The sequence below is a fragment of the Penicillium waksmanii genome (genome assembly GCF_028829765.1).
Source record: "Penicillium waksmanii strain IBT 27052 chromosome Unknown utg000005l:1.0-5232799.0:1.0-5237142.0, whole genome shotgun sequence".
In the NCBI taxonomy this organism is placed as follows: Eukaryota; Fungi; Ascomycota; class Eurotiomycetes; order Eurotiales; family Aspergillaceae; genus Penicillium; species Penicillium waksmanii.
Window position 1 is genome coordinate 1,873,851 of NW_026643252.1, and position 21,994 is coordinate 1,895,844.

At 49.9% G+C, this 21,994-nt stretch overlaps 8 protein-coding genes across 8 annotated transcripts; 4 read left to right on the plus strand and 4 right to left on the minus strand.

Annotated features, from left to right (window-relative positions):
- Nucleotides 1-1,433: 1,433 nt before the first annotated feature.
- N7481_005606 (uncharacterized protein) lies at nucleotides 1,434-3,128 on the minus strand (the record flags this gene model as incomplete). Its single annotated transcript, XM_057264825.1, has 5 exons — nucleotides 1,434-1,569; nucleotides 1,621-2,248; nucleotides 2,307-2,595; nucleotides 2,703-2,742; nucleotides 2,809-3,128. The coding sequence occupies 5 exons, from the start codon at nucleotides 3,126-3,128 to the stop codon at nucleotides 1,434-1,436; spliced, it is 1,413 nt and encodes a 470-aa protein (XP_057122545.1).
- A 2,595-nt stretch (nucleotides 3,129-5,723) lies between these two features.
- Nucleotides 5,724-6,785, plus strand: fbp1 (fructose 1,6-bisphosphate 1-phosphatase; the record flags this gene model as incomplete). The annotated part of the gene is made up of 1 exon (XM_057264826.1): nucleotides 5,724-6,785. One exon carries the CDS (start codon nucleotides 5,724-5,726, stop codon nucleotides 6,783-6,785), a length of 1,062 nt encoding a protein of 353 aa, XP_057122546.1.
- A 552-nt stretch (nucleotides 6,786-7,337) lies between these two features.
- On the minus strand, nucleotides 7,338-10,186 carry N7481_005608 (H(+)-transporting V0 sector ATPase subunit a; the record flags this gene model as incomplete). The annotated part of the gene is made up of 5 exons (XM_057264827.1): nucleotides 7,338-7,493; nucleotides 7,550-9,523; nucleotides 9,582-9,817; nucleotides 9,898-9,976; nucleotides 10,061-10,186. The coding sequence occupies 5 exons, from the start codon at nucleotides 10,184-10,186 to the stop codon at nucleotides 7,338-7,340; spliced, it is 2,571 nt and encodes an 856-aa protein (XP_057122547.1).
- Nucleotides 10,187-12,523: 2,337 nt separating this feature from the next.
- N7481_005609 (uncharacterized protein) lies at nucleotides 12,524-13,807 on the plus strand (the record flags this gene model as incomplete). Its single annotated transcript, XM_057264828.1, has 1 exon — nucleotides 12,524-13,807. The coding sequence occupies one exon, from the start codon at nucleotides 12,524-12,526 to the stop codon at nucleotides 13,805-13,807; it is 1,284 nt and encodes a 427-aa protein (XP_057122548.1).
- Nucleotides 13,808-14,911: 1,104 nt separating this feature from the next.
- Nucleotides 14,912-15,664, plus strand: N7481_005610 (putative cell wall protein; the record flags this gene model as incomplete). Its single annotated transcript, XM_057264829.1, has 2 exons — nucleotides 14,912-14,998; nucleotides 15,062-15,664. 2 exons carry the CDS (start codon nucleotides 14,912-14,914, stop codon nucleotides 15,662-15,664), a joined length of 690 nt encoding a protein of 229 aa, XP_057122549.1.
- Nucleotides 15,665-17,142: 1,478 nt separating this feature from the next.
- On the minus strand, nucleotides 17,143-18,347 carry N7481_005611 (ATG3/ATG10 family protein; the record flags this gene model as incomplete). The annotated part of the gene is made up of 2 exons (XM_057264830.1): nucleotides 17,143-17,677; nucleotides 17,797-18,347. 2 exons carry the CDS (start codon nucleotides 18,345-18,347, stop codon nucleotides 17,143-17,145), a joined length of 1,086 nt encoding a protein of 361 aa, XP_057122550.1.
- A 481-nt stretch (nucleotides 18,348-18,828) lies between these two features.
- N7481_005612 (putative cyclin) lies at nucleotides 18,829-19,821 on the minus strand (the record flags this gene model as incomplete). The annotated part of the gene is made up of 3 exons (XM_057264831.1): nucleotides 18,829-19,086; nucleotides 19,145-19,480; nucleotides 19,564-19,821. 3 exons carry the CDS (start codon nucleotides 19,819-19,821, stop codon nucleotides 18,829-18,831), a joined length of 852 nt encoding a protein of 283 aa, XP_057122551.1.
- Nucleotides 19,822-20,502: 681 nt separating this feature from the next.
- On the plus strand, nucleotides 20,503-21,891 carry N7481_005613 (uncharacterized protein; the record flags this gene model as incomplete). Its single annotated transcript, XM_057264832.1, has 1 exon — nucleotides 20,503-21,891. The coding sequence occupies one exon, from the start codon at nucleotides 20,503-20,505 to the stop codon at nucleotides 21,889-21,891; it is 1,389 nt and encodes a 462-aa protein (XP_057122552.1).
- Nucleotides 21,892-21,994: the final 103 nt, after the last annotated feature.

Genomic DNA, 21,994 nt, shown 5'->3' on the forward strand with positions numbered 1-21,994 from the left:
GAGTGACATACACCTACACTCGTGCAAAGGCCGAGGCCAAGCTCACAGCCCATGGAGATCACTGTACCAGATGAATATTAGTCACTGGTTGTCAAATGGCAATAATTTATTATTCAGAGGAAATGTATGTCAGAAAGGCATGAATGGTATTATAAAAGATGTTGTCTGCATGGATAACTCCGATAAGACTCGTCATCTAAAGGGAATCATCATAAAAGATGGGGAAAGGCAAAAAAGAATAACAATATTCGCATACCTCTTGGGATGTTCTACGATTGGATGCAAAATCAATTCGGACCAGCGACTGCTCAATATGATTAGTGACTCGTCATGAAATGATGGTGTGAGTCAATGATGATAATGAGGTATGTCTCAGTGGGCGAGGTTTTCTAGGCCTGCCACAAAATGGGCGTATCCTTCATGACCGGACGTTATAACGACCGTCGGAGCCCAGTGCCGTTTCATCTTCGTGACGGGGTGGAGTGGGTGAAGTGTTTGAATGAGCCGAGGGCTTACCATTCGCAGTGCCGATGAGGGCATTGTGTATCTATCTTCAAAGCAATCAGCATAAATCCAAAATAATTTCCTGGATAAGAATGCAGAGGTATGAATGGGGTTCAGGAATAGCCATTTGTTATCGTCAATGATCCGAAGACCTTGGACGGTAATTTCCAGCGTATATAATACGTGTGCGTTCATCATGTAAAGGTGCAGTAGCGGAGGGGAAATCGCAATAAGAAGGTACTCACCATCAACAGATGTTCAATTGGCGAGATGTCAAGTTCGGTCAAGTTAGTCCTATTCGAGGCCAGTTAGCGTACTGTCTCGGTCCACAACCAGATGTGACAAAATCAGTGTAGGTGTGAAGGTGATCAGCCTGACGTGCAAATAACAGAAGTTTCATTCCCTTTATGGGTCAAAGACTCTAGTTTGAAAATGGTTATAGGTATCATCATATAAGAGAGTACCGTAGAATAGTGTAGGAAAAAAAACGAGACCATCGCTTACCATTTTTGCCTGGTGCTGCTGTCGACAGTCGGTTAGTGACAGAGCAGGCAGTACACCATGGAGAGACCATGGTCAAAACAAAAACACTCAAGCTTGAAACCCAATGGCAAAGACATTGAATGCCAGAGGGGGACTCGCTCTCGGTTGGGGGAAGGGAAAAGTCAAAGTTCGATTTTTCGAGCTTTTCAATGAGCTCCGCCCGGAAGAACATCGAGCCGGCCCTAGCTTCCTTTGTTGACGCCTCAGGCAGAAACCTCGGTTAGCTTATGTCAGGCCTTGCCGCCTTATATATTAGGCACCCGGTATATTGTCCATTTATCAAAACTTTGCTTGTATTAAGAGTGCTATATGCAGATAATTCGAATATTCTATTCTAAGCTTTCGCCTAACCAAGTACGGTGTACCATATCAGATAATTCGCTGACTTAGGATCGCGAAATTCTCTGCTCGCGAGTCCAGAAATGCTGCAAAACAACAAGCATGAGCAGCATGCACACATCAAGCGCAATGGTCCAATTGTACCCAATGAGGTATCGAGGTGCATCGACAGTTTTCCAGACGCTATATAAGTTATTAGCCTTGTTCGCAGCATAGACAATTTGATTCACTTACAAAAGAGGAAGCCAAGCTCCGAAGGTGTTACCAATGGTGTTCATGGCACTGATCACCAACGCGCGCTCCTCTGCGCTGTGAGCACAAATTTCATTGGCCCACGCATAGATGATAGCCGCAATGCCGTCGGCTGTTCCAGAAAGAAAAAATGCGAAGAACTTGAGTCCGACCGGTACGTTCCAGATTGCCAGAACAACACAGGCAAAGATGTTGAGCACCGCAGTAACGGCGATGAGGCTAGCTTTCGCGTTGTATACGTCAGAAAGCACAGCGCAGATAATCGAAGAGACAATGGTAACAGCAGGCGACACCGTGGCGATGGTATTGATGCTTCCAACTGAATACCCTTCTGCCTTCAGCCACAAGGAAAGACCACTGTTGGAGAAAACGCCGTCGGCTTGGGAGAAGAAAAAGGCGAATGCAACGAGGACCCATAGTCGCCATCCCTTCAGAATCTGAAGGACTCTCGGCACGGTGAAAGGCTGACGGGGTTCGCGATTCTCAGATGCCATGCGTTCCTGGGCAAGGAGAATCTCATCTTGGGTTAGGAATCGAGAGCGACATTTGTCGGGAGTGCTAGGTAGCAGACAGAGTCCCATGAAGGCAATTGGAATGGTGCACGCAAAGCCTATTCTAGAATCAGTAAGGCCACACATGGATCTAACACAGGGTAAAGCGAAGCTCACAGATGATATAGAGCCATCTCCAACCTTCAATTCCATACCGCCCATCCAGACGAGCGTAAGCGCCTGCCTGGATGTATCCAGAGCTCATACTACCGACTTGGCTAGCAATGAAAAAGATAGCACCTCTGCGAGAAAGCTCTGAGCGCTTGTACCAACTGCCTAAGTACCATTGTACTGCAGGGAAGAAGAAGCCACCGAGTGCTCCGACGAAAAAGCGCAGGGCATATAGCTGAGTCACATTGCTGGCTTTGTACTGCGCAAGGGTGAATACCCCCCCAGAGTAGGTCTGCTGCCGGGAGGAAATAATTCACTGGACAACGAGTCATCTGTTAAGGATTAGATTCTCTCTCTCTCTCTCTCTCTTCCTCGGCTTGTTGATGAGTCAATGAGACGAACCACAAGTGTCAAAGGTATTTGCATGGTGATGAATCCAACCCTGTGCGAAATGAACATCAGCTCTTGCCCGTGAATAGATCATAGCCATGGGAGTGGTAAGACATACATATAGACGGTATTCAGATAGTTCAACTGATTTCCATATAACTTCAGATCCTCCTTCATCCCACTGACATATGCCGTACTTGTGGCGGACGAATCCAACACCTTTGCCCAGTATGCCAAAAACACAAACACAATAATTAAACCATCCAGTTTGAGAATCAAACGTCGCTCGGCGGGTGTATCAGTTGGCGCAAACCACTGATACCACTTCTGGCGTTCCGATGCCGGGCCAGTAGGTTGTGCGGAGATCTCCTTCAACTGCTCGGCATTGCTCTCTGCAGCCTCGACTGTTTGCGGGGATTTTTCGTGAATGGAAGTCATGATCGCGATTTGCCTTGGACCTTTGCGACTCCTTGGTCAGTATCCTGTCAGACTTTTTTTTTTCGGACAGGGTGAAGCGACGGCAGTTTTGAGTCGTGGCTGTTTAGCCGGAGCACGCCATCGATCGGGAGGATAACGCAGGCCTTCAATGGTGCAAATTGCGACGCTATCGCCAAATTTTGACAAGCCTTGCCGAGCACCCCGCCGATTCGCGGAGACAATAACCTTTGAGCATTGACCGTGGCACTGTCAGTGCAAGCGCCGTGCCTTTGAAACTCGCGAAGCTGGAGTTGGCTCCTTGAGTCGGCAAGGGCGGTCTCATTCCCCAGTCACACGATCACGTCTTATTGCATCGTCAAGTACAAAACGGTATAGCAGTTGCTTCATGTGCTTCAGAATAACATTAAACTAGGCTGTAAAACATATCCATGCTAATATAGACATACTATAACTATGGGGAGACTGCACTTCTTTCTGATGGGGATTCACCTCCCCGCAAAAGAAATTGGGCACACCCGCCGTTCGCTTCACCAACTTCCATAGCAGTACTCGATAGCCCGGAGGCAGGAATTCACATCTAGCTATGTACATAACAACAACTAAAGGAGAAGAGAATTTATTTTCGAATTGCAGTTTCCGAGCCATGGGACAATTGATGTCGGTCGGGATCGGTAACTTGAAACAATATGAATTTGTTCAAATAGATATAGAACAAGTCAACGTTGCCATTTTCTATGTAGGGATATTCAGCAGAGAGCTTTTGTGATGACGGTGACACTCAATAGGATTCCCTTAAATTCGGAATTAACTATTTTGTACCCATGGATCTGCGATCCAATTATGCATAACCTCAGTCTGCGAACTTTATGATTTCGGGTCAGACCGCTACAAAAAGGTATAGTACCCCGAAAAGTATCGAGATTAGCCTAGATCCAGGGGAATACCTAGTGTTTTTTACCATTCTGCTTCGTGTTCCATGGATGAGCCTGTTTTTATAACAGTCTGGATTCGTAGCCTCTCTCTCCTTTTATCAACCACTTTCGTGCCCTTCGTCCTCTTCACGTAGGCCTCATCAACTACTAGTTGATCATGGTGACCCCTTCTCATATTCCAAGGGTTGTTACACCAGGGCTCTACCTTGAACAGTCACTGAAAGGCCTCAACACCATCCGTGACTTAAATTATGGAAAAATTGACTACTCGTCTCGGATACCTCATCATGCGTCCAGGATATAAAGCCCTAGGATCCTTTCCTCGCAGAATTTCCCCCAGAGTTGATATTGTCAGCATCTAACTTTCTTCCATATATTGATCTCGTTTAATTTTCATTTTGCAATCGTCAAACTTTTTGGCTTTTAAGGACGCAAAAAAAGCAACTACCCCCTACTCGAGAAGATACGCAATCAATATTAAGCTGATTAGATTTAAGTTGTAATGAGATGAAACCTTTCGTGGGCCCAAGAGTACTAGAAGCAAGAGCAATACACCTGGAAGCACTTCTAGTATTTCTAATGAAATTTGCGAAAAAAAGATCTAGATCGGTCTCCGGGTCTAACCGCAGTGAAGGCAGAGATTATGTAGTAGATGTGCTCCGACGCTACATGAGATTACTAGTATTGTCCGACCGCCTGATACTATGTACAGGAAAAGCCGAGAAAAGGAGGTATGTCCTCTGGTCAAATTGAAATTGAAATTGAAGAAAAGAGGGGAAGATGAGGGATTTTTCTGGTGACCCGGAAAACGAGATTTTTTTTTTTAACTAGTAGTACGTCGTATTATGTAGTATGTATCTCGTGATGGTCGATCAGGGGGGTTTGTGGTATAGACCGGTCGCCAATTGTGGTTACGGACTTGGAATGATCCGCAACCAAAGATAGAAGCCATTGACTTCCAGGGAATCCACTCAGTGGACAAGGCAGATAAAGAAAAGAAAAAGATAAAAAACTTGAGGGTGCACATGATCCGCAGTGGAGGGATTACATTCTTCCGGGGCCCAGCTGGGGCCGGGTGCTTTTCCCGACGGCGTTCGGCCTGGCGATCGGTTCTAGATGTAGCAGGCTCGGGCAACTTGCCTAGTCGAGTGCCATAGTTAGTACCATAAGGTGTACCATAAGGGGTATTGGCTATTGTGCTGTTCTGCTGTTCTGCCATTCTGCTATTCTGCTCGGTATATAATTAGTATTTCTATAGATGTAGATACTCCATATGTACTCCGTATACTCGTAAACAGCTCTAGCTCAGCCTGAGCTCTCCCGGGCATTCTCGGCAAGGGAAAAGCCGGAGCAAGCAGGGTCACCCGGTCACGCGGGGAAGAATGACGAAAACCAGCGGGACTCGGCTTGAGTGAAGTCACTCCCCCACTCCTTTTAAGTAGTCCGGTTTACCTCCCCTCCTGACGTGGATTTTCCCCACTATATCTGATCTGCCTTGTTCAAGAGCTCGCCACTGTTCCTTGCTGCTGCTCTTTAAAGTCTGCATCTTTCACCGATTGCTGCCGATTTGATTTGATCCCAATTGCTGCTCTCTACATCTCCCTCAACCCCCACCTCTCCCACCCCACCGAGTACGAAACAAAACATCGTCCAAATCGCAATCATGGCTTCCAACCAAACCTCTCCCGTTGGTAACGAGAACATCAATACCGATATCATCACCCTCTCTCGCTTCTTCACCGAGGAACAGACCAAGTATCCCGAGGCCTCGGGTGACTTCACCCTCCTTTGCCACGCCCTACAATTCTCCTTCAAGTCGATCGCCTACTACATCCGACGTGCTTCTCTGATCAACCTGACTGGCCTGGCTGGCTCCTCCAACGTCACCGGTGATGACCAAAAGAAGCTCGATGTCATTGGCAATGACATCTTCATCTCCGCCATGCGGGGCTCAGGCAAGTGCCGCATCATTGTCTCAGAGGAAGAGGAGGAAGTGATCAAGTTTGACGAGCACCCCGACGCCCGGTACGCCGTGGTCTGCGACCCCATTGATGGCTCCTCCAACCTGGACGCTGGTGTCTCCGTCGGCACCATCTTCGGTATCTTCCAACTTCCCGACGAGGTCTTGGGCGCTGGCAAGTCTGTCGGCCCCGAGCAATTGCTTCACCCCGGAACCAGCCTGGTCGCGTCCGGCTTCACCATGTACGGTGCCTCCGCCCAGCTCGTCATCACCATGCGTGGTGGCGGCGTCAACGGCTTCACCCTCGAGAACTCGCTGGGCGAGTTCATCTTGACCCACCCCAACATGCGTCTCCCCACTTCCCGCGCCATCTACTCCGTCAACGAAGGAAACTCCAAGTACTGGGACGACTGGTGCAAGGAGTACTTCAACAGTCTCAAGTACCCCGAGAACGACGGCAAGCCCTACAGCGCCCGTTACATCGGTAGCATGGTTGCAGACGCCTACCGTACCCTCCTCTACGGTGGTATCTTCGCCTACCCCGCCGACTCCAAGAGTCCCAAGGGTAAGCTGCGTATCCTGTACGAGTGCGCTCCCATGGCTATGCTTTTCGAGAACGCTGGCGGTCTCGCTGTCAACTCGCGCATGGAGCGTCTGATGGAGGTTTGCCCCGAGCACATCCACGACAAGAGTGGTGTCTTCCTTGGTTCCAAGGACGAGGTCCAGAAGGTCATCGACATGTACAACAAGTTCCAGAAAAAATAAGCGCTTCTCTTCTGATAGATAATTTGCGCATCACCCCCTTTATTGGAACCTGTATACCCCCATGCGCAGCTCAACCTCATTTCTTCCTTAACTCGCCCTTTTTAAATCATACCTCTATACATCTTTTTCTCTGGGAGTGTTGAGCTCGATGATGGGTTTGTGTTCCTGCTCTTCCATGAGCTATAACGTCTGTTTCTACTTGTCGCCGTTGATTTCAGCGCCCTGGGTTTATTCCGACTTATCGGTTTTGGGGAAAAGTACTACATCGATATAAAAGAATTTCAAAAAAAGTTTTAAAATATCCTACTCCTTTCCACAAGAGTATAGTATCTTTTACTACTAGTAGTAGGTACCATGGGTATGACCTAGTCTATGTCCAAGGTTTAATCAAGGTTGATACAATAAGTCCCGAAAATTCATGAAAATGTATATTCTAAGTCCATACAATACACAGAGACAAGGAAACCCGGAGAATGAAAGAAATCCCGCAGGGATGCTATAGCGAAAGATGCATAGTGTGAAAGAAAGAAATTGGGGGAAAGACCGAGAAGATCAATCGACTGGGTCTTCCTCCAAGAGGGTCTTGAAGCTGAATGGCAAGAATGGAGTACCCTCGCCCATGAAATGCTTGCTCATTGCCTCGACCCAATGCAGACGAAGAGCGTGAAGCATAGCACTGGTTCCTTCCATGACACACAGGACAATGACCTAGTATAAGTTAGCATATGAATGCATTTTAGAAATCGGATAACAGATGGACTTACCGAAAGAACAAACCACATGTAGAATGTTACGACAATCATGATGACACGGACAACAGGGCTCTCGGTCTCGAAGGAACCACCAAGAGTCATGTTCCAAAGCACAATGGAGAGCTGCTGATGAGCCAGCGACAGAGCCCAAAGACGGAGGTATGAAGCAGTGTGGGAGATACAGTTCAGACAAAACTCAATGGTGTGAATGACCTGGTGAATCATTTCATCCCCAAAGACGAACTCTTCGTGCTCCTCATCAATATCCTGTGCAAGCATGGCGACACCCTCGCCGTCACTGGCTAGGCTGTCACGAGCTCCGCCATACCCTCCGTTCGCATCTCCATCTTCGTCAAGAGCGCTGAAGTGGGTTTGCTCTCCGAGTCCGCGGTAGCCAAGGGCACGCGATTTATTGTGCTCGTGGCGAAGCCAGAAGGGCTTGAGGAGCAACATAACAGGAACCTGACAAACAGCGATGAGAAGAAGGATGACCTGCACCGCACTCTGTCCAGAGTAGAGTCGCTCGGTAACTGTGCCGGGACTCAGGAACATGAAAATAAGCATGTTTAGCAGACTTGGGGGAGCAAGGTCAGTATCCTGCCAATTGATGGTCCACTTATAGATGATTGTGAGAGACAAGTAACCGAAGATGGATTGGAAGAACAGCATGCTGGGAACAAAGTTGCCCCAGAGATCGACCTTGGACTTGAAGTGTCGGGCATTGATGTATTGGAAAGTGAGAGCAAAAGTCATGTGGCACCAGCCTAGCAGAATACTCATCTTCATCTTCATACTGTTCGAAAAGAGCAAAGAGTTCTCTGCACCGTGCCAGTTCCAGTCAAGACCAATTGGGAAACGATAGCCCTCTGTGATGGAAGCCTCGACGGATTGACCTGCGGTAATATCCTGAGGCCATTGCCACTGACTGGAAATGAAGGTAAAAGGTCGAGAGAAGATATCGTTGTAGATAAAACCGGTATACATGGAGAAGATACCCATCAACAACATAATGTAACGTCCGTAGAAGAACATGGATGAGATCTCATCCAGCTTTGTGCGTGCCAGTTTCTTCTCAAATAAGATAAGAGTAGATGCAGTCAAAGTCATCAAAAATCCGTGACCAAAATCACCGAACATGACGGCAAAGAGAAAGGGGAAAGTGACGACCGTATAGATTCCCGGGTTGACCTCCGAGTACTTAGGAATACCGTAGGAGTTGACAATGGTCTGGAATGCTTCAGTGAACTTATTGGTCCGGACATAGGTGGGAGGGGTCTTGTTGGTCTGGATCTGGTTGACGATTGTCGGAACAGAGAGTCCGGCACGGTCGTTGACATCTTGGAGGGTCGACTTGATTAAAGCAAGGGAGTTTGTTGGGCACCATGCCTCAGCAATCAAAGTTTTCCGGGCTTGATCATAGGAGAACTTGTTTAGGGTATCGTAGACAGCCTTCTCCTTTTTGACGATGATCATCCAAGCTGCGAGAGACCGGGCAATTTGCGAAAGTTCTGCATCCAGAGTGCTCTTGGTGTTTCGGAGCACATTGGTAACATCGCCCAGGCGAGTGTTGACCTCATGGATCTGGTCACGTCGCAATTCACTGTTCTCGTCGACACCGTACAAGGAAGCACCCAGGGACTCCGAGATTTTGCGAATCTTGGCGAGTATGTTTTTACCGTGAGCGAAAATCACGAACACGTTCTTGTGGATTTCTTCGTTGTTTGTAGGGTCGATGATGGGGTCGGCGATCTCAGACTGGTTCATGTAAAGATTGCCACGCAGTGTTCGCCAGAGGATACGTTCAAAGGCTCCGATGCGGTCACGGGGAATAACACCTGAGACAAATCCAATGTTAAGTTCCGAAAAACTCTGCTGTCCTTGGGTATCTCCATTTACCCCAGCAGGGCCATGCTGCTCAACATCGCGTAGAAGTGGCGCCTCGTCGTTGTCGAAGGATTGGCGGATGTCTTCGGTCTGGGTGTGGGCCTGCGGTTTTCTATCAGTCTCATATACATCGCCGTTAATTATGTAAACCTAGACTGACCCGATCAAAGAAGCCACCAGCTTCTCTCAAGACCCAGCGCCATTCGGCAAGCTCGACCTCGCGCTTCTTCAAGGTCTCGTAGCTATCATTCAAGGAGGCGATGCGCTGCTCAAGGCTCTCGCTGCGTTCGGCCAGCTCATCAATCTCTGAGGCGAGAGGGGCGGCCAGTGTATCCGAGAAGTCGTTCGATGGTCGCATAGTGATGGCAGCCTTCTCCATCTGAGCGTGGAAATATCCTAACATGAAAACAACGAGTTTAGCAGGCGTTTTATGCTGTACAACCAAGTCTTTCACGAAGTAATCGTTCTCAACATACGGAGTTGTCGTTCCACATTATCCAGACGGCGAATTTCCTTGGTGAACGTGCGTTGGAAAGCGTTGGTATCGGGGTTGAGCTAGACAAAACATCATGAACGTCAGCGCATCCTATCACCTTCACATCGCAAGAGGAAGCATTTTCAATTCTGAAAGACACATACATCCCTGAACTGAACCTGGCCAATTTCGCCGAGTGAGCTGACAACCTCACGACCGATCTCGTTGGCGATGTAGAGCTGGGTCAGGCTCATGTCCGACGAGCGGAAAAAGGTATCCTGGGGGGCCATGGTGGACAGAAGGCTTCTTGGAGCCGTGCCTTTCCACCAAATATGCACACCGAGAGGGAAAAGATCTCGAGATCTGAGGGAATAAAGAGGGACACAGATGACGGCGTCGGCTGGGGATCTGAAGCTACCTCCTGGACTCTCTGACCTGGCCGAAATGCACGTGATGTCACGTGTGGCCCATCCACTGCGTCGTCATTCGACAGCAGCCCCATCGATATATTCGAGGTCGAGGTTCCAGGAAGTGTTTCAGAGTTGAGACCCGTGGAGATCGAGTATGGGTGACTATATTTTTGGGTTGGTTGAAGTTCTTTTGACAATGCACTCCGAAGCCTCTCTATTCTCTCGAGGCAACTGATGGTCAGCCTATTCTGGTTCTGGACCTAAGTCTTAACTCCCAATTTATGTCCTCGAATGTTGCAATGATCCAAATGTATCCCGTACTCTATATAGCTATACCATGCATGATGTACATAGGGAGGACCAGATAATCTTGGTTACCTTTCCAAACCGGGGCTTTTTTTAGGGCAACAGATCCAGAACCCTTTCCCCTCTTCCCACTTAGACCCCGCCAGAACTTGACCATCAACCTTCTCTTTTGGGTCCCCTTGCTCTTTCTATTGACATACCAGGGCCTGTTTTACTGTCCTCTTTGGATGCAGTCATTCCATCATGTCTAGAGAAACAATCCCTCCCACGGATGCTCACCCACAGTCTGCTTGTGCTACATGACGCTGAGAACTAACCACGTGACAATTCCATTCAGGCGGTAGGATACTGCCACCAAGCTCCCTATATAATTATAAAGAACAGATTCCCTTTCTCCTTTTGGACATTTGGTCAAATGAAAATATACAGAGAAGATTAGCATGGCCCCTGCACTAAGGATGACACGCTCAATCAAAGAGAAGCTACCAGTTTTTTTTTTTCCCTTACAGATGCTTCATTGAGGTAGGAGGAGTGGCTAAATATTTTGATCGCCTGTTCGAGACTCGGAGCGGGAGTTTCTGACCTCTTTTTTTAATAGTCAGCTACTATCTGCGAGAACTTATTTTTGTATGTTTATCCAACACTTCTATCTATGGATATAAGGGGGAGGTGATAGATTTATATGGGGGGAGATTCTATTAATCTTCAATCAATCGTAGTTGGACATAATAATAGCACCGTGACCCTTATGGTGGGTATACCAGACACTCCGTCCTCTGATATGTATAAGATATATTCGCTCCACCTTTGGGTAGTTATTGGGGAAATTCACATACAACCTGGGAGTATTCAACGGGCCTAGCCTACTACTTTCTGACTCTTTCTTTTTTTGTTACTCAGCTGCTATGTAGTACCTAGGTAGTACACAACCTGTAGCTTAAATATTGGTTCTGCTCTAATCTTGGGGCACTATTGGCCAACTAAATCTTGAAATTAAACCGGATATTTAGGTGTACCTAGTAGGTGCCACTGCCACTACTTAGTAATACTAGTAAGAGAATCTTGGCTATTTAAGTTCCATTCCCCATTCCACTTCCCCCTGTCCTCAAAGCTGGAAATCTTGCAAGCGGGGGAATCCGGGGTCACATCCACTACCCTTTGACGTCATCCCCTCCCCCGAGTCATATGAAAACGTTCAAAGTTCAAGTTCAAGTTCAAGTTTCTCCTCCCGTGAGCCAGTCAACTTTTGTTCCATTCATGAAGCCAAATCTTGTGTGACCACGTTCCAAAGTCCCGATATACCATGTACTATGTACTACATGGTTGAACTCGACCCCAAAAACACACTTTGAGGAACAGGCCGAACCTGAAGCTGCCCAACCTCCCCTTACTGTCCCACCACCCCAGCCAGTTGGCCGCGAACGCGTGGTTTGCCAGCTGTGCACATACACACCGTGAGCCCCGGAGCCACTTAGTTATCACTCAGTACTCATTCAGGAACCCACACGTAACCGAACTAGTGCCTTGGGTGGATGGGCAAGACGGTCCTTCTCCGTTCTCCACGCACTCCTCCGCCATTGACCGCCTCCCATCCGTATCCACTGCAGCTTTACCGAGCTGCGATGGGCGCTTGATCGCCCCTGACCTAGACCCAGACCCATTGCCTTGCACAGTTAAACTCCCGAGCTCGTCAAAGAATCATCTGCTACTAGTTGAGTTGGCCTCTGAGCTGGTGCTGCTGCTAGTCTACGAGTAGTCAACTCGTCTTCTCGACTCCATTCTCTGAGGGCCCACAATTATAATCACCGTCCCTAACCCCCTCTGCAATATCGCAATTTCCCGCCTGTTGGGAATTTGAGAGACCGAATTCCCGTCCACAGGTTGAAAATCTATATTCCTCGTGCCCTCATCATGGCCTGTCCCGCAAAAGAATTACCCGATGGCCATGGAAGCGTCTATAAGGAGGTACGCTTTTCGCCGACCGCAACACCTATACGCCGCACAAAATCAGTCTCAGGAACTGCCCCCTCGGCCAAGACAAAAAATTACCAGACAAAGAGCTCATGCGTTCCCGAAAGGACCCCAATAATCTTGGATTCATCCTATATTGATCAGTCGCGAGCCCTGCTGGACCGTCAACGAGCCCACTTTGAGGAGGAAAGGAAACTCTTTGCAGAGGAACGTCGGTTATGGCAGAAGGAAAGGATACTCTTGAGAACAAAGATTACAGAACTAGAGTCGTTGTTGAAAGTGCAACAAGGCCAAACAATTTCGCCAGACTCTGCAAAGCCGGCGTTTGGATCGCTATCATATCTAGGTTCTAATGAATCCGCCATACACTCAGCACAAGTATGGGAGGGTTCAAGCCCAGGTGGCCGACCGACAAGGGTCTTCCGTGGTGAGGATGCTATAGACCCTGCTCACATGTCGCCGATCAGTGAAAGGAGCAGTAGTATCCCTCCATCCCTAGACGCGGCACTTTCACCTCAAGCGGGGGCGGCGGACGCTGCCAGCGTGGCCGTTAGTGTACCAGTACCTATCGAGAAGCTTGATAGCAGACTCGATGGAATTATACTCAAATCCACCGCACTACCACCTGGGGTTGTTGCTCGAGTGATCACCCCGCCCTCTCCGTCGCCCCTGGAGACCTCCTCGGAAGCCCCTTCAGCCGCTGCAAGGTCGGACCAGGAACACCGAAACAGTCTTAAGTTGAAGCTGTCAGAACTGGGCCCACCTAATGAAAATCTGGTCCGGAATGCGGGCCACACTCCAATGGCGATCATCGAGGCCGACGTTAGCCAACGGTCTACCAAGGAGCCTTCTCCCATCGAGGAGATGGAGGAGCCCCCGTGCGACGAAGAAGCCCCTCTCGCCCCCGTGGCAACGACCGTGCATCAACCCACCGAGAACAGGATCTCCTATTTCCCCGATCTACCTGAAGATCCAGCCCTGAAGGGGCCCCTGGGTCTCATTAACGACGAGGAGCACGACAATAGTTTCCTAAGTGAATTAGACCAGAAGCTCCTAGACCAGGCGAGGCGGATTCTGTCTCCTGCATCAGACTCTGGGAAAATTGATGAAGACGAAGGCGACGCTGAGCTACCTACCAAGGGGGAGCAGGAACCGGAAATCAAATTCAGGAAGTCAACGAATTTCGGCACGGCCTTTGGAATATCAAGCTATGGAAATTTCTAAACAGACACAGGCCTTTCTCCATTACCAGTTTGATTCTGTGATTTATGGACAGCCTTGCTGGATATGCCATTGCTTGCTACTTTTCATTTCTCTATTTCTATTTTAACTTCCATCTGGCATACATCTTTCGCCATTTATTTACAGCAGCGAAGATACTTCATGATTTGACGAGTTATGCTCAAGATTATGCAATACACACTTTCTATTCTCATTTCCACATGTTCTCTCTTTTTTCTCTCTCCCATCTAATTTCTTACTTCCCAAAAAGAGAAACCCTGGGGTGCGTGCCCTCGGCTCATTGAGCCAGACTTCAACAGAATTGTTTTATGTTTCCTGCGAGTGTTGATATTGATATTCCTTGCATATGATGTGTCAATATTAGCCACTCGCCGACTCGCTGACTGGTTCCATCTCTGCCCTATCTTCGACTCCTGTGGTGACCTCCTTGCATGCTCTCAGGAACCTTTGACCCCGGCCCCACGTGTGGTTCATGATTTCCCATGTTACGCGCATCGCAGCGAAGATCCGGGCCATTGTCCCCTAGTGCAGCCCGCAGTATTTTGGATGGCTCGGGCGTTGGCCTCGTGCATAAGCTTTGAAGATGGTTCGCTTGAAGCTATACCTACTGCAATTCTTGGTACTACTAGTCATTCCCACGAATCGGAACAGCCCTTGACTTTGGGCAAGGTTTGATATCTCTCATGTCGCCTGTCTCTTCTTCATTGGCAACTGCCACACCCCTGGTACCTTGCCGATCGTCGTCCTTGTGGCGCTCTGCAAGAAAAAGCCACCAGGGGCTAGCCCATAGCCTTGCAGCGTCCTGGTTCCTGTTTGGCCCTTGGCTCTCCCCACGGTGCCCCTCGGATGCGCCAGGACTCAGAGGCTCTTCAGAACCTACATAAAGGCGACTGATTTCGGTCTGAATGATTCTTTTCATCATCCACTTAACAGCACAGTTTCAAACAGTCACTCTTTCTCTCCCATTATCTCCCACTCTCGTTCTCGGAGCCAGCTCCCCAATCCTTCGTTTCATCTTCCAACCAACAATCTTTTCATACTCCCAAATCAATTCCAGCTTTACGCTTTCACTTCAACACCACAACAATGCCTTCTACCACTTTCACTCTTTCCTCCGCCCTGTGCCTTATTCTGGCCGTTGGCCCCGCCTCCGTCTTCTCCGCACCTCAGCTGGTAAGTCACCGCAGCACATGGGTCTACCTATCAAAGCGGAGATCACCAACTAACAACAAACAGCCTGGTCTCCCCATCCTCGGCGGTGACCATGACGCCGAAACCGGCCACAGTGAGCACGATGCCGGAGCCGGATACACTGTCGGTATTCCCGATGGTCCTTCCGTCAAGTTCGGTGCTGGCGTCCACAGCGAGCACAACGGTCCTTGCGGGCCCGGTGCGAGCAGTGTGCACAATGCAGGCGCTGGCTACGAGGTCGGTCAACCTGATGGTCCTTCCGTCAAGTTCGGTGCTGGCGTCCACAGCGAGCACGACGCTTACCCTTGCCCTGAGATCGTCGAGGCGGTCCCTCCCCCCGGCTACCGTTGTGATTCCTCCTACTGTTCAGACCCCCCCCCTGCTGTTGAGGCTCCTCCTGCCACAGAGACCTATATGCCTTCTTTCATCCCTCCCACTTATACTACACCGATCAACATTCCTACCATCACCACCCCCGCTGCTTACGTTATTCCTACCCCGGTCTCCGCCACCTCGACCCCTCTGATCCACTACCCGGTGCCTTCCTCTACTCCTCCTTCGCAGCCCATGTTCAACTCTGCCTCCGCTCTGGTGCCGAGCTCAGCCTTTGCCATCGCTCTCTCCATAATGCTAGGCGCCTTCGCCTAAGCGTCGCAAGCATGCAGTGATCATTGATAAACGAGTTGATTGACCATGATTAAGATCCCAGTGATCTTCCGCTGCACATTGTTTTCTTTATTGCTTTCTTTTTCTTTCTTCCAAGTTTTTTGTCCTGTATGATTCCATCAATTTCTCGGTGGAACCTATTATCATCTGTACCTTTGACCATCTCTTCTTCCGTGTCATCTTTTGTTTCCGCTTATTTACCATCTTTTAGTGGGCTCGTCCACTGCTGCTTGGGTGGGCGATGGCCGCATTTACACACAAACACAACCAACAGATATCTGCATGTATCTCGGGCTGACATATGAGGGCCATGTTACTATCGAACGTTCTGCTTTTTACTTTATTTGGGGAGGGAATTGGCTTGGGATGGAATGGGAGTCCGGGCGTGCGGCTTTGCACTCATTATTTACAATTTACTGCTGTTTGCCATTTCTAAGTTCTATCAGGCTTGAATACATTGCATCTTGCCCTTACATTGTGGAAACCTAGCTTCGCTCTAACCTTGTTTTCCATAATTGCCGTGTCGTGTCTAAGACCTACAAGGTCCCCTGTCGCCGTAAGTCAACTTTTGCGCAAATACCATCCAGTCGAAAATTTTCAATTGAAGACCATAAGCTTAATTCCTGTGCAGTTTCGAGTCGGTTTGTCAGCTAGGAAGCCACTGATCAGAAGCGTGCTTCTGGTCATGTCGTATGTTTCAATGCTCACCCCATACCTAGTGACTGGGAACTGAAGGTTGTCGGCGAGTACGGTCTCTGCAACAAGCGTGAAGTATGGCGTGTCTAGCTTACCCTCTTCGAAATTCGTTGTGGTACTTTCTGTCTTCTCTCATTTAAAAGTCTGCAATGATTCAAGGTTTCGAAAAATGGTGGCCCGGGGTCTGAGGTAGATCAAGCTAAACTTACGTATGCACTTGATAGTATATTTATGATATGCTCTTTCTATTGGTGGAGAGAGCATACCCCGCTGACCTGGGGGTTTGAATGGTTGACTCGCGGAGAAAGGACGCTAGGGATTACTGGTGGTCTCTAGAAAAGTGTTCAATCTGTCCAGGTGGTAGATGTGATGAATCATTGCTGCTAGCAGATTCTACAAGAACGAAGCACTCCGAATGTTGTCCTGGTATATGCAAGGTTGTTATATGGCTTATATGCAGCTACCGATTTGGTATGATTTTATGTGGAATTTACTTGGAAGTTTTGAAAGGAACAGAGCCCAAAAAGAAGAAGAAAAGCCAGAATAGATTGAGTGGCAGCAAGTCAACGCCTATCATGTCATATCATGCGTTATCACGTATCCAGAGCCCTAGCGCAGAAGGCCCATCCGTTATGCTCACAGCCCAACTCTAGCCGAACCCATGCTTTGTCTCCGCCCAAATGCTGGCATATGCCCTCCAGAGGGTCGATTGGGCTGCTAAATGAAGAAACAAGAGAAAGGAAAGGAAAACCCCCTCCATCTTATTATACTCCCATCGTAAAGTCGTGCTCGATACCCGGTGTCACGCTGGCGATGAATTTCAGAAAAACGACCAAGTACTGATCCACCCGGATGGCGTTCTGTTCTTCCTCATCGGCCTGCAGGACCTCCCACTCGTCCCCGCCTTGCTGTTGCTGGTCACCTAGTGATAGCCCCTTTGTTTCATCCACGAGACCTTCAAGACCGCCGTTAGCCTGGAGGACGCGGTTTGCTTCTTCGCGGGATTGCGTTTGCTTGAGCTTTTCTCGGCGGAGCTTGAGGGCTGCGTCGGCGCGGTCGAGGAGTGTTTTCATGACTGAGGCGTGGCGGCAGGGATGAACGGTTGCCATCTTTATACTGCCGTCGAACCAGGGGAAGTCTTCTAGTGTCACGGTCTTGTCTTTGTAGTCGCCGACGATATCTTCCATCATGAGGTGCGGCGGGAGGGGCTCTGATGGTGATAAATAGCCTGATAGATAGAGGCGGGGCGTGCGATAGAAGTTGGAGTATGTGATATAGAGGGTGTAGGTGCGGAGTGGTCTGGTTGGTCAGATGCTATTAGTACTTGAAGATACCGGTGACACAAGAGTTGAAAACAAGAGAGCTGTCTGGGTTTAAAGGCAGCTAGAGAAGGAGGAGGAGGAGCAGATATCACGTACTGTGTTGTTCCGGATTGCCCAACTGGCTCACGGATAATAGCCTCCTCGTCATCGTCGTCGTCTTCCATATCTGGAATCTCATCGTCGTCTTCTTGGTCGCCCAAATTCCCAGAATCATCGACTGTCCGCACATCCCGGATTCGTGCTTCTTGTTCGCTCCGGTTCGCTGCAGAGTCACGACCGCCACCGGTTCTCAACCAGCCATCGTCCCCATCCACAGTTGTGGCACCCTCCCCCTCCCCTCCAGATAACATGTCCCTCACTAGCTCATCTTCGGTGCCCGCATCGCCAGCGAAGTTATCGTTCAACCGGCGATGGCAAGGGACACCGCGGGTAACGAGAAACTGTTTGCCTTCTGGCAGATAAGAGACTCTCTTTGCCGGGCTGGAGGCATCAGCCCAGGACCACGTGGGGAACTTATAGACCAGATAATCGCCCGCAAGCACGAATTCCTCTGGGGTGATTTGGCCGGTATTGCGGAAGGTAGAGGTTCGAGAGACAGGGGCGAGGCGATCTCGCCAGGTTGATAGAGTAGAATGTAAGATGTTCATTGTGTCTATGTGCTATTGAAGCGTGTGAAAAGAGAGGTAGATGCGAGATGGAGATGCAGTGAGATATGGGACAGTGGGGGGGGGTAACCTTGATAAGCGGTGGAGCACATGATCGGCCCCGCGTGAGCTCATCCCATCCCATCACAACCGTCAAAATCGAATCGGCCGCCGTCGCCTCCCTCCACCTGATTCCAGCGGCCTGATGCCGTTGATGCTGCTCAAAGTGGTCTCAAAGATAACGTGGCGCTCTCTGCCATGCAGGTGATGCATGAAGCATCTCTCCCACTGGAAGATCTATGGTTAGGTGGCCAGCCGTGGCCGATACTAACTCGGCCTCACGGGTTCTCCAAGGTTCCCATTCCAAGTGGCCAGCGTCTGCCTCTCCGGGTTATATAGTCTATTTATTGACACCCAATGTGCCTGAGAGCCCCATGCGCTCCCGAATCTGGAATAATCCAAGCTTAGGCTTAAGATTTCCAACTCATTCACCCTCCTGCATCATTTGACTGCGCTCGATCTCCGCATCTACTTCTTCAACCACCAAAGGAATGGGCTTTCCAGGACCCTTCCACTTTTCCGTTTCAGCACGCATGAAACCTTCCGTACTCTTCATTCCGACCACCAGGAACCCAAGCTCTTCCCGATCGACATCGAATACCTCCCACCATTCACCATCGACCAGCTTGCAATCCTGTTCCCGCGAAGCAAGATAGATGGCCGCTACGGCCAGGGCATTCGGCTGATGTGTGACGTAGAGTAGTTGGGGGGGAAAACAACGCGGAATTCAGGTATTCGACAGTTCGGCGGGACACGGCGGAGTCAGTGACTCCTAGGGTTTGGAGGTAGGTGAGAGCGATAGTATGAGGGAGGGCAACGTGAGTGTCGAAACTGAGGGTGCGGAGGATGACGGACTCGATGCGAAGTAGAATTAGGCGCGCAGACTGGTACCCGCCCTCTGTAAGGGTGTAGCTGTCCGCGGATGGCGGCTGCTTGGGCGCCCCGCGGGGGTTTACAAACCACAGCGGAGAGGCCTCTTGCGAGAGAAGCAGTGTGTAGACATTGAGAACTGAGCGCGGTGAGGTGGGTTGAAAGGATAATTTGGCTGTCAGGTAGAGAGCAGCGGCTGATACATCCTGGCGAGGTTGGAATTCAGATTAGGCGCGAGGTCAAATAGACAAGGAAACGAGTCAAGAAAGACTGAAGGAAGCTTGCTCACCTTGACAGAATAAATGCGCAAGCTGCCCCCATCAGCTCCGAGCCAGAAGCGCGTAAATATAACAATTGCCTGTGCGATGATATCTTGCGACAAATGCAAGAGCACGCCAGCGGCCTGTGTTAATTGTGTGCCGGCGCAGCGAATTGAAGCTTCCAGGTCGGAGGGAACGCCATCGATCAACGAGGAAGAAGCCGAAAGCTGCTCTGGGGTGGCAAGAGCATTGGAAAGATGCGTGAGGCCGGGGTTGGGGGGTGCCATGACGATGATGACGATGACGATGGTCGGGATGTAAGAAGGAAGATTTCCTATGCACGGAACGTGGGATCGGACTAGGATCGGATTAGGAGAAGCGGAGCTTCCTCGTGCGGCGAACTTATGTAGTACAGTAGTATTTGGTTCCGATCTTGATAGGACTGCCAATGCCGTGTCTTCCACTTCTTTGCCGTCGTGGATTTGCAATTCCACCACAGTCCACTGAAGAGGGGAAGTCGAAAGAAGACTGGAGAGAAGATTCCATGGAGGTGGAGTTGCTGTGTGGTTGGTGGTGGAGAACTCTTGAAGCCACCAGCCACCAGCCACCGCTATTTCATACTTCCCAGCCTTTTTCTTTTGTTTGGCCCAAAGACGCGCTGCACAGGGGGGGAATAAAACAAAACAAAACTCAGAAACAGGAACTAGACCAAAACAACTTAGATTTGAGGGCTGCCACAGGACCCTGAAACATCTTCGACACATCCCATCTCCATCTTCCCCCTCCCATATCCAATCTCCCTGACTTCACCACACCTCGACCCTTCAAAGGGAGTCCACTAGTCCACTCGCCCTCCTCCACCTTTCAGGTTGCACATTGCACACCACCAAACGCCACACCAACCCGATTCGACGTGGCATTACAAACTCGCCCTGTGTTTCTGTCCCAAGGCGAGCTCCCCCGTCGTCATGTCCTCCCATCTCTCCTCTTCGATCTCCCTACATTCCGATGACTCCCAGGGGCCTCACACGACCGTTGCCTCGTCGCCCCCAAAACCGTCGATCCCTTTAGCCTCCCCGGAGAACCGTTTCCACAGTCTGCCCTCCCACCGTCGTGCCAATACTGAGTACATCTCGCGACCCCCTATCTTCGAGGAAGACCTCTACGATCCAACCTCATCCGACGGCTCGTCAAAACACTCTTTGGGCCCATCACCCCTCTCTTGGACCGATACCTTCCCCAAAAAGAAACTTGAAGCAAGAGCCAGGGTCCTGTCGGATTGGTTCCAGGGCAGGTCAGATCCAGTCAACTTGGGAATCGCTCCGCGTACCAGCGGACTTGCCGACTCGGACGAAATGGATAAACCCCGTCTCACCAGCTTACACTCCTCCCACACCCGGTCAAACTCAGGCTTTACATTCTTCGGCCTACGAAAACAAGCAGAGGAGAAACCGCTCCCTCCAGCTCCTGCCGACGACGAATTCCTCAATCTCGATATCGATGCAGCCCTATCGCTGCCCAACTCTGATGTCGATAACGAAGATGCACTCGACAACCTCCGAGAACAAGCTAGCACCGTCTTGCGAGAGATGCAAGAAGCCTACAAGGAAAGGACCTTTGCGATGCACCAAGCCTTAGCCGCGAAGAACCAGAAGCAAGAGGAGCTCGAGGAAACCCGGGCACGAGCTGACCATTTAAGGATGCAGCTTGATGGAATGGCGGCCAAGGTCCTCGACCAGGAGAAAGCCATGAAGGCCATGGCCGAGGAACTGGAACAAGAAAGGCACATGCGTCAACAGGAGGAGAGCCGTAGTCGCAGTCGTACGATGCGCGCGATTCCTCCTGACGAGGAGATCCCATCCCTCGTCCTCCAGACTCCTCATCGCGGCAACAAGCGTGCAAGCCACGGTACCTTAACCAGCGACTCTGGCTTCGAGTCCGGAGACGAGAGTGTGGCCGACAGCGTATTCTCACACAAGGAGGGCATCGAGTCCCCTACATCAACACTTACCGCGCCATCTCCCAACCTGTCCCAGGTTGTTCTGTCCAATCCAACCGTCACTCCTACCCCAACTCCCGCCATCCAGAAGAATCTTGTCAAGGTCACAAGCACACCCAACCCGGCGCGGTCGTCAGCTTACGACCGTGTGATCAAGGGGATTGCTTCGACGCGCTTGGGAAGCTCTTTTGTCGGCAGCACCGGCAACCCAAACCAATGTGGCAACTGTCATGGCGTGCCAGCTTCCGAGGCCTGGAGTGTCATGGGTATTCTCAAGGATGAGAACCGAGGGCTGAAGACTCGATTGGGCGAGCTTGAATTGGTGATTGATGACTGCATTGGTCTTGTTGGTCCTTGAGCGAGGCTCGGACGAGATGTGTTTGAAGGAATTTGGATAAATATTTTGGGTGAAGATCTCTCGCAAAGACCTGGTGTCTATATAGAATAGCGGGGGGGATGAT